Source organism: Humulus lupulus, chromosome X, assembly GCF_963169125.1.
Source record: "Humulus lupulus chromosome X, drHumLupu1.1, whole genome shotgun sequence".
NCBI classification, from domain to species: domain Eukaryota; kingdom Viridiplantae; phylum Streptophyta; class Magnoliopsida; order Rosales; family Cannabaceae; genus Humulus; species Humulus lupulus.
Window position 1 is genome coordinate 114298975 of NC_084802.1, and position 13602 is coordinate 114312576.

The following is a 13602-nucleotide window of genomic DNA, read 5'->3' on the forward strand; positions in this document are numbered from 1 at the left end:
TTTTAATCTGTTTTCCAAGTTGTTCGCATATTATTTAGTGTTTACGTTAGGATGATGCTGGTCGTATAAAAGTTTAACTTTTATACACGAGCAACGTTATCCCAACGCTTCCACTTCTTTAGTCTATTGGCCATAGATTCTCATCTCCCCTTCTCTGTACGCAGATTTTCATGCACGACCCGAGGGGAGGTGAGAAGCCGATCGACGACGACTTGCTCACACAGTTACTCGAAGATCAGGAACAACCTTTGCTACAAATTCTTGAAACTCCTTTTTCTCATAACCCTTTTAATAAACCTTCGATCAGTCCAACAAACATGGGTCGAGTAAAATCCATTGCTCAAAAGAGAAAGAAAACAGCCACTCCTCCTGTCGAACAGCCTGCTCCTCAGGCTGAAAATCCATCGACCAGCCCTCAGTCTGAAAAAACTTCCTTGCAAGAAATCCAAATAAAAGCCTGCCTTCAAGATGTCCTTCGACCAAAGGTCGAATGGTACGTTGCACCTCCTAGCAATATTACAGCTAGGATGGTAAGGAATTACCTCAAGAAGTACGGACTTCCTAGGGTAACCCTAATCAAACAATCCATCGACTAGCGAGCAAACCTACCTGGGGCGCCTTCAGTGCCTGGTCGAGATATCATATTGAGGCAAGGGCAACCTTGCCTCTTCATCCATTTTTCCAGGGGGTGGCCAACTATTTCGAGGTCGCCCCCTTCCAAATCACCCCAAACGGATATAGAGTGCTCTTTGCTCTCTATATTCTTTACAACCATAAGAAGTGGCCCGTTCCGACGCCACATGAGATCAATTCTCTCTTTGATCTCAAATCCAACCCCAACAAAAAAAACACGGGGTTCTTTCACTTCTATCACCAAGAATCTGCTCGCACTTTCCTTAGTGATATTACCCACAAGTCCAACGTGTGAAAGTACTTCCAAGAGTACTTTTTAACAATGGATCTGGTCGCCAACAATCTAGCCTTCACTGAAGGAGGTAAGTTATTTATTCACCGGTCATTCATTTCCTTTAACTTTTCTGCACACTCCTTAGAACCTTGGTGTTATTCAGGTCCATGGCACAGACCAGCTCCTACTCCAGAGAAGGAGATATGAGCAACATCCCTGGCCAGTATGACCAATATAGAAAAAAGCATCAAAGAGCTGGTCCCGGAGAATAATCTAAGGTTGGTTAGCCTTTTGGCCCCTCACCAGGATGTGAGGGAAACAACTGCAGGGAGTGCTACCGGTGAAGAAGTTCCCGATCAGCACCACCATGTGTCACAACCTTCGAGGAGGAGGACAACAGGAGTGACTATCAGGGAACCTTCCAACACCCTGCGAGCAGCTGCTGCCCCTGCTCCACCAGGAAAGGGCAAGCAGAAGGCCTCTGAGCATCATGAGCCTACTCTAGAGTCTTCGGATGAGAACGGTATTGACTTTTCACTCTTAAACAGTTTGCCCATTCCTTGTCATTTATTTGATGGGGACGGCAACTTTAAATACACGCCTAGTTTAAATTCAGACTTCTTCAAGCCAGAGAGTGAGTGTATTAGTTGTACAGTAAATAATGTAGCAACCAGTAGTTGTAGCTCGGATATTTTATTTATAATTTCTTTACTCTCATTTCTTCGATTTAGCAAGCACCTCTAATTATATTGTCTGACTGTTCGTATGTTTCCTTCCTTGCAGAGCCTTCGACTTGTACACCAACCCTACTTTCGTCACTCCTGCGAGCAGGAAGAAATCGAATAGGTGCCAGCCAGGAGAAGGCTGCAGTGACCCATCTGTAAAGAGGGCTCGGACAGAGGACCCTCCTGCACCAACTCCTTCCAAAGAGACAACTCCCCCTCCAAGCCCTACCGGCCAGACTCCTCCAGCGCCCATCGACCAGAATCCTTCAGCTCCTGCTAACCCAAGTCCTGCTACTCAGCCAGATAAAACTCTAGTCGAGGCGATATTGAACTCTGATTGCACTTCGGCCAGTGACAGGTTGAAGAAACTGTCCAGACACCGGCATAGTTTGGAATCTTTCAACAACACTCATACCATGCCGGTCGGCCAGCTCCTCAGCCGTGGGCTGAACGAACTACTCACAGTAAGACGTCACTTCCATTATGGTTTGATTGTTCATCTCTCTGATAGATACTAACAGCCTTTTCACTTTTATCTTCTTATCGCAGGGGATTCTGACTGTGAGTACCAGTTGGCGCTGCTCGGAGGAGGTGGTTGCCAAGAAGGCTGAAGAGATCAAGGCGGCTGAAGAGAGGCTGGTCGAGGAGCATAAGGTGGTTGAAGCCAAGCACACTGAAGAGTTGCGAGTAGCTGAGGCTAAGATCGCCAAGCTCGAGGAGGAATTGAAGAAGAAAGCAGACACTGTTGCCAAAATTACTGCCTCCAAAGATAAGTACAAAGAAGCCTCACTGATAAACTATCGAGAAGCCCACAAGCTTCAATAGGAGTTGGAAATCAGCCGCAAAGAGGTTTCTGACCTTGAGGAGGCCAACGTGCGCAACCTGGAGAAGTACGAGGGAGCAATGTTCCAATGCTTCTACATGTTCTAGAAAAGCAACCCCAAGGCTGACTTTACTTGTCTACCTGACCCTATAAGGGAGGCTGAGTTGACGAAGTGTGCTGCCCACCTAGAGGAGGAGAAGGCTCAAGGGTCTCCTGAGATCTCTCTAGCAACAGGCATTGAGGGTGCCAACGAAGATGCTAGGGTCATAGTCATCCAACAGCCCAAAAAAAGTCTCAACAGGATCCTCCGGCCACTTCATAAATTTATCTGTTTTTATTTAAATTTAACTTGTAGTTTAAGACACACAAGCTATGGTTTATTATGTCGAGACAATTTATATTTTTACTGCTGCATGGGCAGCTTTTCCTTATAACAGACAATTACATCCGAGCAGTAACTGCTCGCAGTGTAAAGGATTTCTCTTTTGATATTATAATATTTTCATCTTATTATAACATCTGTTCGCATGACCGAACTTAGCATAGCACTTTGGTTTGATTTAACAAAATTTAAACAAAATTTTGAAAAATACTCTAAGTACCGTAGCATGCTTTCACTTATTTTTCTCGTGTGTTTACATATACTTATCGATATGCTTTAATTACTAGATACCTTATATGCCCCCCCAAGTGATTGAGGAGTTTTAGGTCCTCGGTCACTTGCCTTGACCAAGACCTGTTCGAACATTACTGCTCATAATAAAAATATATGAAAAACGATAATATAGCAAAACAACACACGTAATGAGCAAATACTTGTAATGAATACAATAATTGGCAAGATTGTCTAACTGCGCACAGTCCCTTTTATTTCTCCTAATAGATGGGCAATCGTGTCTATACGAGTGATCAAAATATGATCTTACACTTATAAGCGATCAGTCACATGGTTGACTAACCCTTGTTCGTAAACTTATTTAAAGTAAATTTAATACAAGCCAATTCTTTAAGAAGAATTGTTTATTGATAGTACTTGCGCAGGTGTTCGCAATTTCAATAGCAAGGAATGAGATCTCCATTTAAGCAAGCAAGTTTATAAGTGCCTGGATGGAGGACTTCTTCGATTTGATATGGTCTTTCCCAGTTAGGTCCAAGTACTCCAACAGCTTGATCGCGGGTGTTAAGGAAAACTCTTCTTAGTACCAGATCTCCCACATTAAATTTTCTTTCACGTACTTTAGAGTTGAAATACCAGGCGACCTTTTGTTGGTAAGCTGATACTCGGAGTTGGGCTTGCTCACGCCTTTCATCGACCAAATACAAAGATTCCATTAATAACTGGCTATTAGTGTCTTGGTCGTATGCCATTCGTCGATGTGATGGCGGATCTAATTCAACAAGCAACATAGCCTCATATCCATAAGCCAAAGAAAATGGAGTATGACCCTGTACTGTTCGATGTGACGTTTTGTACGACCAAAGGACTTCAGGACACTATTCTGGCCAGGCCCCATTTGCTTCTGCAAGCCTTTCCTTCAGAGTATCCTATAGTGTTTTGTTGACAGCCTCAACTTGGCCGTTTGCTTGCGGATGAGCTACTGAAGAAAAGCTTTTCATAATCCCATGCCTTTCGCAAAAATCCGTGAACAGATCACTATCGAACTACGTGCCGTTGTCTGAGATAATTTTTCTTAGCAATCCATATCAACATACTATGTTCTTGACCATGAAATCCAGAACTTTCTTGGTCGTTATGGTTGCAAGTGGCTCAGCTTCGGTCCACTTTGTGAAGTAATCAATAGATACCATGGCATATTTGACGTTGCCTTTTCTTGTGGGTAAAGACCCAATCAAATCTATTCCCCACACTGCGAATGGCCACGGGCTTTGCATCTGTTTTAGCTAATTAGGGGTTGCTCATGGTATCTTGGAGAATCTCTGACACTTGTCGCATTTTCGAATAAAGTCCACAGAATCTTCATTCATTGTTGGACAGAAGTATCCTTGCCTTAGGATCTTCTTTGATAAACTCTACCCCCCAGCGTGATCCCCGCAGAAACCTTCATGGACTTCTCGCATTAATTCTTTGGCCTTTTCTTTTGAAACACACCATAGGAGTGGCATTGAGTACCCTCTTTTGTATAGAATTTCGTCGACCAAAATAAACCGAGCAGCCTGCCTCTGGAGGGCTCTTGCTTTGTTTTTGTCCGTCAACAACACTTTGTGCATCAAGTACTCAATCAAAGGTGACATCCATGTATCTGCTGCCTGAATTACCATAGAGGTTTCTTCTGTTTTGATGCTTGTTGCGGACAACCGCTCAACAGGCACTATATTCAGGGTGTCAACATCCTTTGCACTTGCTAATTTGGCCAAAGCATCAGCGTTTGAGTTCTGGTCGCGAGGTACTTGCTGGAGAGTATTTCTTCCAAACTACGCCAACAAATCATTTGCTTTGTTCAGATAAGCAACCATCTTCAGACTCCTAGCTTGATATTCTCCAGTAATCTGATTAACCACCAACTAAGAGTCACTATAAATTTCAAGTGACTTTATGTTCATGTCCCTGGCTAATCGTAAACCTGCAAGCAACGCTTCATACTCAGCCTCATTATTAGACACTATGAAATCAAATCTGATTGCGTAGTGGAATCGATGTCCTTCAGGTGTCACTAAAATTACTCTGGCTCCAGTGTGATGTTCATTAAAAGAGTAGTCTGTAAATAACTTCCAAGGGGGAGTTTGGCTTTAAGGCTCAAGCTCTTCTATCTGTTCATTATCTGGATGCCTAGTGAGCTCTGCGACAAAGTCTACTAAAGCTTGTCCTTTTACTACTGCTCGTGGTGAGTAAGAAATTTCAAACTGCCCAAGCTCAACTGCCCATTTTAATAATCGACCAGCGGCCTCCGGTTTCTACAGAACTTGTCGTAGGGGCTGGTCAGTTAGCACTGTGATGGAGTGAGCTTAAAAGTATGGTCGTAGCTTTCTGGAGGCTAAGATTAAGCAGTAGGATAATTTTTCAATGGGCGGATACTGCAGTTCTGCTCCTATTAGCCTTTTGATTATATAATATACAACTTTTTGCACATTTTCCTCCTCCCTTACCAAGAGAGCAGTAGCAGCACATTCTGTGCCGAAAAATAGGTGAATAAAGCTTCTTTATCAACTGGCTTAGATAGGATTAGTGGCTGCGACATATGAGACTTTAAGGCCTGGAAATCCTGCTCGCACTCCTCCATCCACTCAAATTTCTTATTTCCCCTAAGTAGATTAAAAAGTGGGATGCACTTGTGTAACGTCCCACTTTTTCAAGACTCAATAATGCGGAAATATAAATGTTTTCATTTAATAAAATGTCTCAAAAACCCATAGAAAAAAAAAACTTTTTAAAAAGTCGTATGGCCATACTTAACATTTAGTTACAAACATGTTTTATAAAGATTAGAATGAGCCTAGTTTAGGAAAATTACACAACATTTCCAAAAATAAAAAGGCTTCCCAAAAGGTCGGTCCACATGTACATTTGCAAGGAAGACTCCAGCGCTCACTACTCTGCCTTGCCCTTGCTCTTACCTACAACATGAAACAACTAGGTAAGCGAAAACGCTTAGTAAGATCAACTTTCAAACAAAGCATGTAGAGAATTAGGGTTCCGGACCCATCCGGGACCCTACACAATCAATTTCAAGAACGCTAAAGCGTCCTGGAAAACTTATGGTCATGCCTGATAACCAAGGATAAATTAATTCATATCTAGATAAAAATCCTGCACTCAGAAAAATCCCAGAACAAGCAGATATATTATATCACAACTATATCTTATCAACAATTATATCCCTGCACTCAGAAAATCCCAGAGCAAGCAGATATATTATACCACAACTATATCTTATCAACAATTATATCCCTGCACTCAGAAAATCCCGAAGCAAGCAGATATATTATATCACAATATAATTCGAGACCAACGCTCGACAATTTCCAACAATTCAGGTGTAACGCACCCTCCAACATAATTGCTAATCTGTAAAAGAGAACTGAGTCTCCTCACTAAGATCTAGCCAATAAATATTCTCATCAAGGGTAACTATCGTGTTACCTAGGGCATCGCTACTTATTCAAGAGTGTAATCCAATTTACACGGTTTTACGGAGACTTCTATGTTAATCAGTGGTGCTGGTGAGCAGCTGCCCCTAGGGTGTTCAGCCTCACTCAATCTTGGCAACCCCTAGTATCTCTAGGCACTCTCACAGAATGGCCAATATTCACGGCTGCTATCTGGGAATAACTTATCAGAGCACTTGCTCGGATTCTAACCGTCCATTGATTAAGTAAGCATGAGGGCCCCTAGGTCCCATTTATCTTGGCGCCCCTAGGTTTAACCAGCTTATCCTCATCTCATGGCCACTCGTCGCGGTAATGAACCGAACATAAATAAAATCAAGCAGTGTGACGGGGATCAACCGTCTAGGATATGACGGACTTCTACCGTTCATATTTTCTAAATCATCACTCACTAGACTAACGTCTCTAAGCAACTTTCTCTGACAGCCTATATATGTGCATGTATCCCTATACTAACATACAAGACAATAATCATTTCATGTTGCAGCCATACAATATAAGTTGACTTACTTGGAGTCCTTAGCGCTCAGCAGGTTTTCACCCTCCAACGTTCAGTCCAGTTACGCTTAGCCAATACTGTAGTTATCCATACAGTATACTCGGATTAATTATGGCACTCATAATTCATTATTATTATTTTGGGCAGTTTGGTCATTTTAATAAAAGTCATTTGTAAGGATTTATAATCCTTATTTGGTTTTAAACCTATGAAGGAAAGTCATACAAAATATTCGAGACTAAACCCTAAGTCTCGGGGAGACCTATCCTAAGGTCTCGATACCTAGGCTCGGGTATCACAATGGTATTTCCCCACAACCTGCTAAAAATCTTATTCTTTCAAGGTATCGCTATTAACCCGCACCTTCGACTAGTTGGTTAAAATATGTAAGATTTTAGCCGGTATTATATCCTGAAAATACAAATAAATTCCTTAATTATTTTTAAAGAAAATAAACTCTTTAAATTTTCCTTTTAGTTTTCTTAAGGTTTTAATATCTAAAAACCGATTTAAGAAAATTGCCTAATTTGTCTTAATTAGGAAAATCGTTATAAATTTCTCATCTTGACTAATTAATTTTCCAAAAGCAATTAATCAATTTTTACTTACTAGAAAAATAATTCATTTAATTATTTTCTCAAAATATAGGGTTTTAAACCCTCTTTTAATTTATTAACTATTAATAAATTAAATCTCTTATTTTTAGAAAGAATAAAAACTTTTTAATAAAAATAATTCATTTAAACTCAAAGGGGTAATTTTAGTGAAAATATGATTTCAAGACTTACCAATTTATATCTTGAAATAAGCAAAATTTTACTTTTTACCTTATGTTCCAAAATCTCATTTTTACACTAAGTGTGAAAAGCCTATTTTTCACATTTTTAACTACATACTTCGTTAGTTCATAACTTGAAATTTACTTACCCAATTGTTACCAAAATTTCTCAATTCCATTTTTGTTATGCCATTTAGGTCTTTGTAAAATATTAGGTCAAAATGAGCATTTTTTATTGGTGAAATCATTTTCCAACAATGAGGTAAAAATGACCTTATTTTCAAGTCCTTATTTTTTCCAAACTTTGACAGTTAATAACTTTCAAACCGTTCAATATTTTCTTACCAAATTTTACAGTAGAATAATAGGTTATGCCAGAAATATGTCCACAAAATTTTAGAAAAAACTGGCTTCATTTTCCCTATACAGTGGCTGTCCAAACTTGGTTCCGAAAATAAGAATACGAAAAAACAGTTTTTTACCTAAACTTTGAAATAGCATAACTTACTCATTTCTAAACATTTTTTAGTGTTTCAAAAGCTCAATTTTATGTACTCAATCTCAACAACATCACAGTACAATTTAATTTTACAAAAACAATATACAGTGACTGCTTGACCCCTTGGAAGTCACAGCTTAAAACATGTTTTGTTTTAGGGTATCCTACAAAAACCCTTGGGGGTTTTGGTTCCCATTTTCAAACATCAATACACATGCATCATAAAAATTATTAAACAACTACCATAACCTTATTACATCACCAACAAGAAACTTTAAGCATTAAATATACAAAATAATGCTTAAAACTAAATACCCTACAGCAAAATCATCAAAAGTAAACTTTTTACCTCTTTGGTGTTCTTGCTTAAGGTTTTGACCTTCCTATTAGCTTTGGCTCCTCCAAAACCTTTCAAAAACCCTAACCAACTTCCCCCAACAACATAGGTAATTAGCTATTTGAAACTCTATGATTAAAACTTGACAAAAGTCTAGATTAATGAAACTTTACCTTAGGGAAAACCCTTCCTAGACCAAGACTTAGCTTCCAAGTTTCTTTGGTGTTCTTGGGGTTGAAAATGGAGAGAACACTTGAGAGAGTCTTCAAAAATCAGATGAGAGTGAATGAGGGAGGGAGAGTGGTCGGATTTGGGGGTTAGAATGGCTCACACAACTCTTCAAAATATCACAAAACACTTGAGTGCTTTTCTACCCACTTGCCCACTTGACTTCTTAATTAAATGGGAGTTAAAGTTTATAAAATTGGATTCACACCACTCTAAAATAGCACATGGCCGGCCACCCTTTGCCATATATGTGATCATTAAATTTTTTTTTTTTATAAAGGTTAATAAAGGTTTCATAAGAAGAAAAGTCCAAATTGGCTTTTGACACCTTTTTTCACTCTTATTAAGTTTTAATCACCAAACTTAACATTAATTAATTAAATTTAATGTCTCTCACATTTAATTTAATTAATCACATAATAAAATTTAACCTAAGGTCCATTCATGGAATAAAATTCCCCATTTCGGCAAAATTAGGCATTTAACACAAAATGCCTTAAAATTTCCATTTTCTTTTAGGTTTATTATTTTTGACCAAACTTTAACTTTTATGAATGTATTTTATGCCCAAAATATAATTTCCATGATTTTTCATTTTATTTTCTGAGATTTTACCCGATCAGGGTTTTTGTGTCGGTCCAGGACCGAAAGTCTTATCTTGACTTTTAAAATCACAAAATTCATATTTTGGCTAGCAATAACTCATGGAATACTTACAAACAAAATATAATATTATTTAATTTAATATTCTTAACCTGGGGGAAAAAATCCCGACCCGAGTCGTTTAAAGGTACCCGAAAACGTAGGACGTTACAACTTGTCCGTCGATTTAGAGATAAATCTACTTAGGGCAGCAATCCTCCCGTTCAAGCTTTGAACATCTTTTATCTTTGTTGGCGATTTCATATCGACCAGGGCCTTGATCTTTTCGGGATTAGCTTCAATACCTCGTGAGTTCACTATAAATCCCAAAAATTTCCTTGATCCAACTCTGAAGGAACACTTGAGGGGATTCAGCTTCATCTGATATTTATTCAAGATGCTGAAGCACCCTTGCAGGTCCCCTATGTGTTCTTCTGCCTTTTTCAATTTAACTAGCATGTCATCAACATATACTTCCATGTTTATACCAATCAGTTCTGTGAACATGTGATTGACTAATCGCAAGTAAGTCGCACCAGCATTTTTCAAACCGAAGGGCATTACTTTGTAACAGTAAAGCCCTGTATCGGTCCAAAAGCTAGTGTGATCCTCATCAGGTGGGTGCATACTGATCTGATTGTACCCAGAATATGCATCCATGAATGATAGGATCTCATGCCCTGAAGTGGCATCGACCAACTGGTCGATCCTTGGGAGCGGGCAGCAATCTTTTTGGGCAAGCTTTATTAAGGTCTGTGAAATCCACGCATGTTCTCCATTTTCCATGTGGCTTGGGTACTAGTACGGGATTAGAGACCCAAGATGGATAAAATGATACCCTGATGAATCCATTCACCTTTAGCTTCTCGACTTCGTCTTTTAGAGCCTTCGATCTGTTTTTGTCGAGCAGCCTTCTTTCCTATTGTACTAGTGGAAAGCTTTTATCTATCTTCAAGACATGGTTGATAACTGTTGGGTCAATTCCAACCATGTCTTTATGCGACCAGGCAAAGACTTCCTGGTTTTTCTTCAAAAATTCCACTAGCTTTTGCTTTACTGTTGTCTCTAAGTTTTTACTGACTTTCACAACCCTGGTGGGATCTGCCTCATTGAGTTGGACCTCTTCGAGGTCCTCGATTGGTCCTACTTCTTCATCAAAATCCACAAAGCGAGGATCTAAATCCCTATCCTCACTTTGGGTAACACCCTATTTGGTGACGCGCTCACCTGATTGGGCTTGTATTTCATCGGCCAATTGCAACTCTTTTCTGGTGACTTCCCTCGATCCACCTCTCTTTGCCTTAGTAATCAAGGAATTATAGCATTCCCTCGCTTCTCGTTGATTTCCCAACATACATCCTACCCCTACGCCAGTTGGGAATTTCATGGCAAGGCGCCAAACCGAGGTTACAGCTCGCAGGTCGACCAGAATAGGTCTTCCAATTACAGCATTGTATGAGGAAGGACAATCACTACTATAAAATTAGTGAGTAATGTATTATTCGCAAGCGCAGTTCCTACTGTAATCGAAAACCTAATCGACCCTGCTGGCGCAAGCCCTTCACCAGAAAAAACCATATATGGTTTGGTTGCATGGCTCTAGGTCCTTCACTGACAACTTCATTCTCTCCAATGAAGACTTGTATAAGATATTTACTAAGCTCCCTGTGTCAACTAACACCCTTTTGACCATCATGTTGGCTATTTGGACGTCCACGACCAGAGGGTCCGAATGAGGAAATCGGACATGCTGAGCATCAAGCTCAGAGAAAGTTATTAGCTCTTCTTCAGTTCGAGCTTTTTGGGAGTTCGCTCCTCCACATTCAGTATCTCGATGTCCTGGTCGTGGTGTAAGTTCCGAGCGTATCGCTCCCTTGCCTTCCCACTATCTCTTGCAACATGTGGGCCGCACAGATGGTTAACAATGTACCTGCCACAGGAGCTGGCTGTAAAGGTGGCGAGCGTTGGCATACAGGCGCCTGCTCGTTGCCTCCTTGAGCCTCTCGCTGAGAACCTCCAGTGGCTCGTACATATCTCCTCAGGTGTCTTTGTCTAATAAGGAACTCAATCTCATCTTTCAGCTGGCTACACTCATTAGTGTCATGACCATAGTCGATGTGGAAATGACAAAACTTTGTTGTATCTCTCTTGGAGATATCCTTCCTTATAGGTGTTGGTCGCTTGTAAGGGACATTGGAGCTGGTCGCCTGGTACACCTCTGCTATGCTTTCGACAAGGGTCGTATAGTTGGGGAATCTTGGCTCGTACCTATTTCCCTTAGGGTTCTTATTCTTGGACGTCGAAGGCTCATTATTTGCCCTCTTTCCACCATTTTTACTGTTCCTGTTTTCTTTGTCGTTGTCATTGGGTTTGTCCGACCTGTTGGCGGCTTTAGTGGGATCTTCCTTTGGTCCCTTGTCTTTCGCGGGCGATTTTCCTTCATTGGCAATTGCATCTTCGAGCTTTATGTACTGGTCCGCTCAATCAATGAATTCCTGGGTACTTTTTATCCCATTCTTCCTTAAACTATTCCAGAGGGGGGAATGGCGCCTCACCCCAGCAGTAAGGGCCATCATTTTTCCTTCATCACCAACTGTTTTAGCTCCAGCTGTGGCTCACATAAAACTCTGGACATACTCCTTTAAGGACTCTCCCTCCTTCTAGCGTGTCTCGACCAGCTGGTTGGCTTCAGTCGGGTGAACATGACCAACATAGAATTTCCAGTAGAATTCATTCACGAACATTTCCCACGATACTACGCTAGCAGGAGGGAATTTAAAAAACCAATCCTGAGCGATGTTAGATAGGGTGGCCGGAAAGATCCTACAGTGAGCATCATCCGACACCTTCTGGATGTCCATCTCTATTTCTAACTTGTTCACGTGAGATACTGGGTCCCCATATCCATCAAAATTGGGCAATACTGGCATCTTGAATTTGCTAAGGGTTTTTGCCATTGCTATTCTCTGTATGAAAGGAGTGCCCCTTCTCCGATCATACTCAACGTGGGATGTTCAGCTCCCTACCAGCTGTTGGACAGCCTAGTTTAAGGCATCGATCTGGGCCTGCACGGCGTCTGGGATCGCTGGGGCGACTGGTGCCGGAGGAGAGTACTCATCGTGCCTTTCGTGCCTGTCGTTGAGAACTTCCCTCAAATCGTCATCTCTGTGCCTTTGCTTGCTAGTGCCCAACCGATCAAAGACATTAGGCTGCCCCCCAGCGTTCTGGCTCATAGGCCTATTTTCTCTTGGTGGGGGATTCCTTTCCCCACCTCTCTCTCCTTGACCTCGACCAGCATTCCCTCTGACGGAATCAGCTTCATTATACTCATGACCGTCCTTGAAATGCGACCGAATATGGCGCGACTGGCTGGTCGCACAGTTTCCTCCTCTAGCTGGCATCTCCTAAGCGTCAGGGGGAGGCCTACGTTGGTCGGTGGGTCCCCTGGCATTATTATGTCGTGGGGGCCCCTGACCACAAAGCTTGACTCGACGTGTCTTCTGTTAGCAGAAGGACGTTGCCCCCTGCTCGGTTGATTTGGTTCCTCAGTCGTTGGGCCCGCCCCTATTCTACCTTTCACGCTAGGGATTATCTCAACCAGCACGAGAAGGTGGCTGCTACTCAGGATCTTGATATGGGATATCCTGTTGACTAGTATGTGGTTGCTCTGGCCTTTGAGGGCTTGTTGGCTGAAGCGGGGGACTTGGGTTTGGGGCCTGTTGTTGTGGTGCACTTGGTGGCTGATCTGGTTGAGAAGTTGACGCAGCTTGTCCCCGGGCCAATTAAATGGCTGCTTCTAGGGTTACAATGGCATCTCAATGTCGGGGGTCCATGTCCGCCTGCCGCTCATTCACTTCTTGACGTTGACGCTCGATTTCCCTCTGGTGCAATGCCAATGTCTCAGCCACATTCTCTTGATTGGCCAACTCCTCTTGCAACACACTCATTGTTGTCCTCGGGGTTTCAGAATCCATTTCCTCCTCTTGAAAATCCAACTGTGGTTCATCTTCAGCCACATTTTGTGGAGGAGGCTGAGTGG

General features: G+C 41.5%; 1 protein-coding gene across 1 annotated transcript; it reads left to right on the forward strand.

The window, feature by feature from the left end:
• The first annotated feature begins 317 nt into the window (after positions 1-317).
• Positions 318-2457, forward strand: LOC133806174 (uncharacterized). The gene is made up of 4 exons (XM_062244297.1): positions 318-530; positions 1214-1413; positions 1691-2096; positions 2182-2457. The coding sequence occupies exons 1-4, from the start codon at positions 318-320 to the stop codon at positions 2455-2457; spliced, it is 1095 nt and encodes a 364-aa protein (XP_062100281.1).
• The last annotated feature ends 11145 nt before the right edge of the window (positions 2458-13602 follow it).

Bases quoted from the DNA above. Each gene is read 5' to 3' on its own strand.
- LOC133806174 (XM_062244297.1), top strand. From the start codon at position 318: ATGGGTCGAGTAAAATCCATTGCTCAAAAGAGAAAGAAAACAGCCACT. The intron at 1,414-1,690 runs GTCTTCGGATGA...CCTTCCTTGCAG, and splicing joins CATCATGAGCCTACTCTAGA to AGCCTTCGACTTGTACACCA. The intron at 2,097-2,181 runs GTAAGACGTCAC...TTCTTATCGCAG, and splicing joins GGCTGAACGAACTACTCACA to GGGATTCTGACTGTGAGTAC.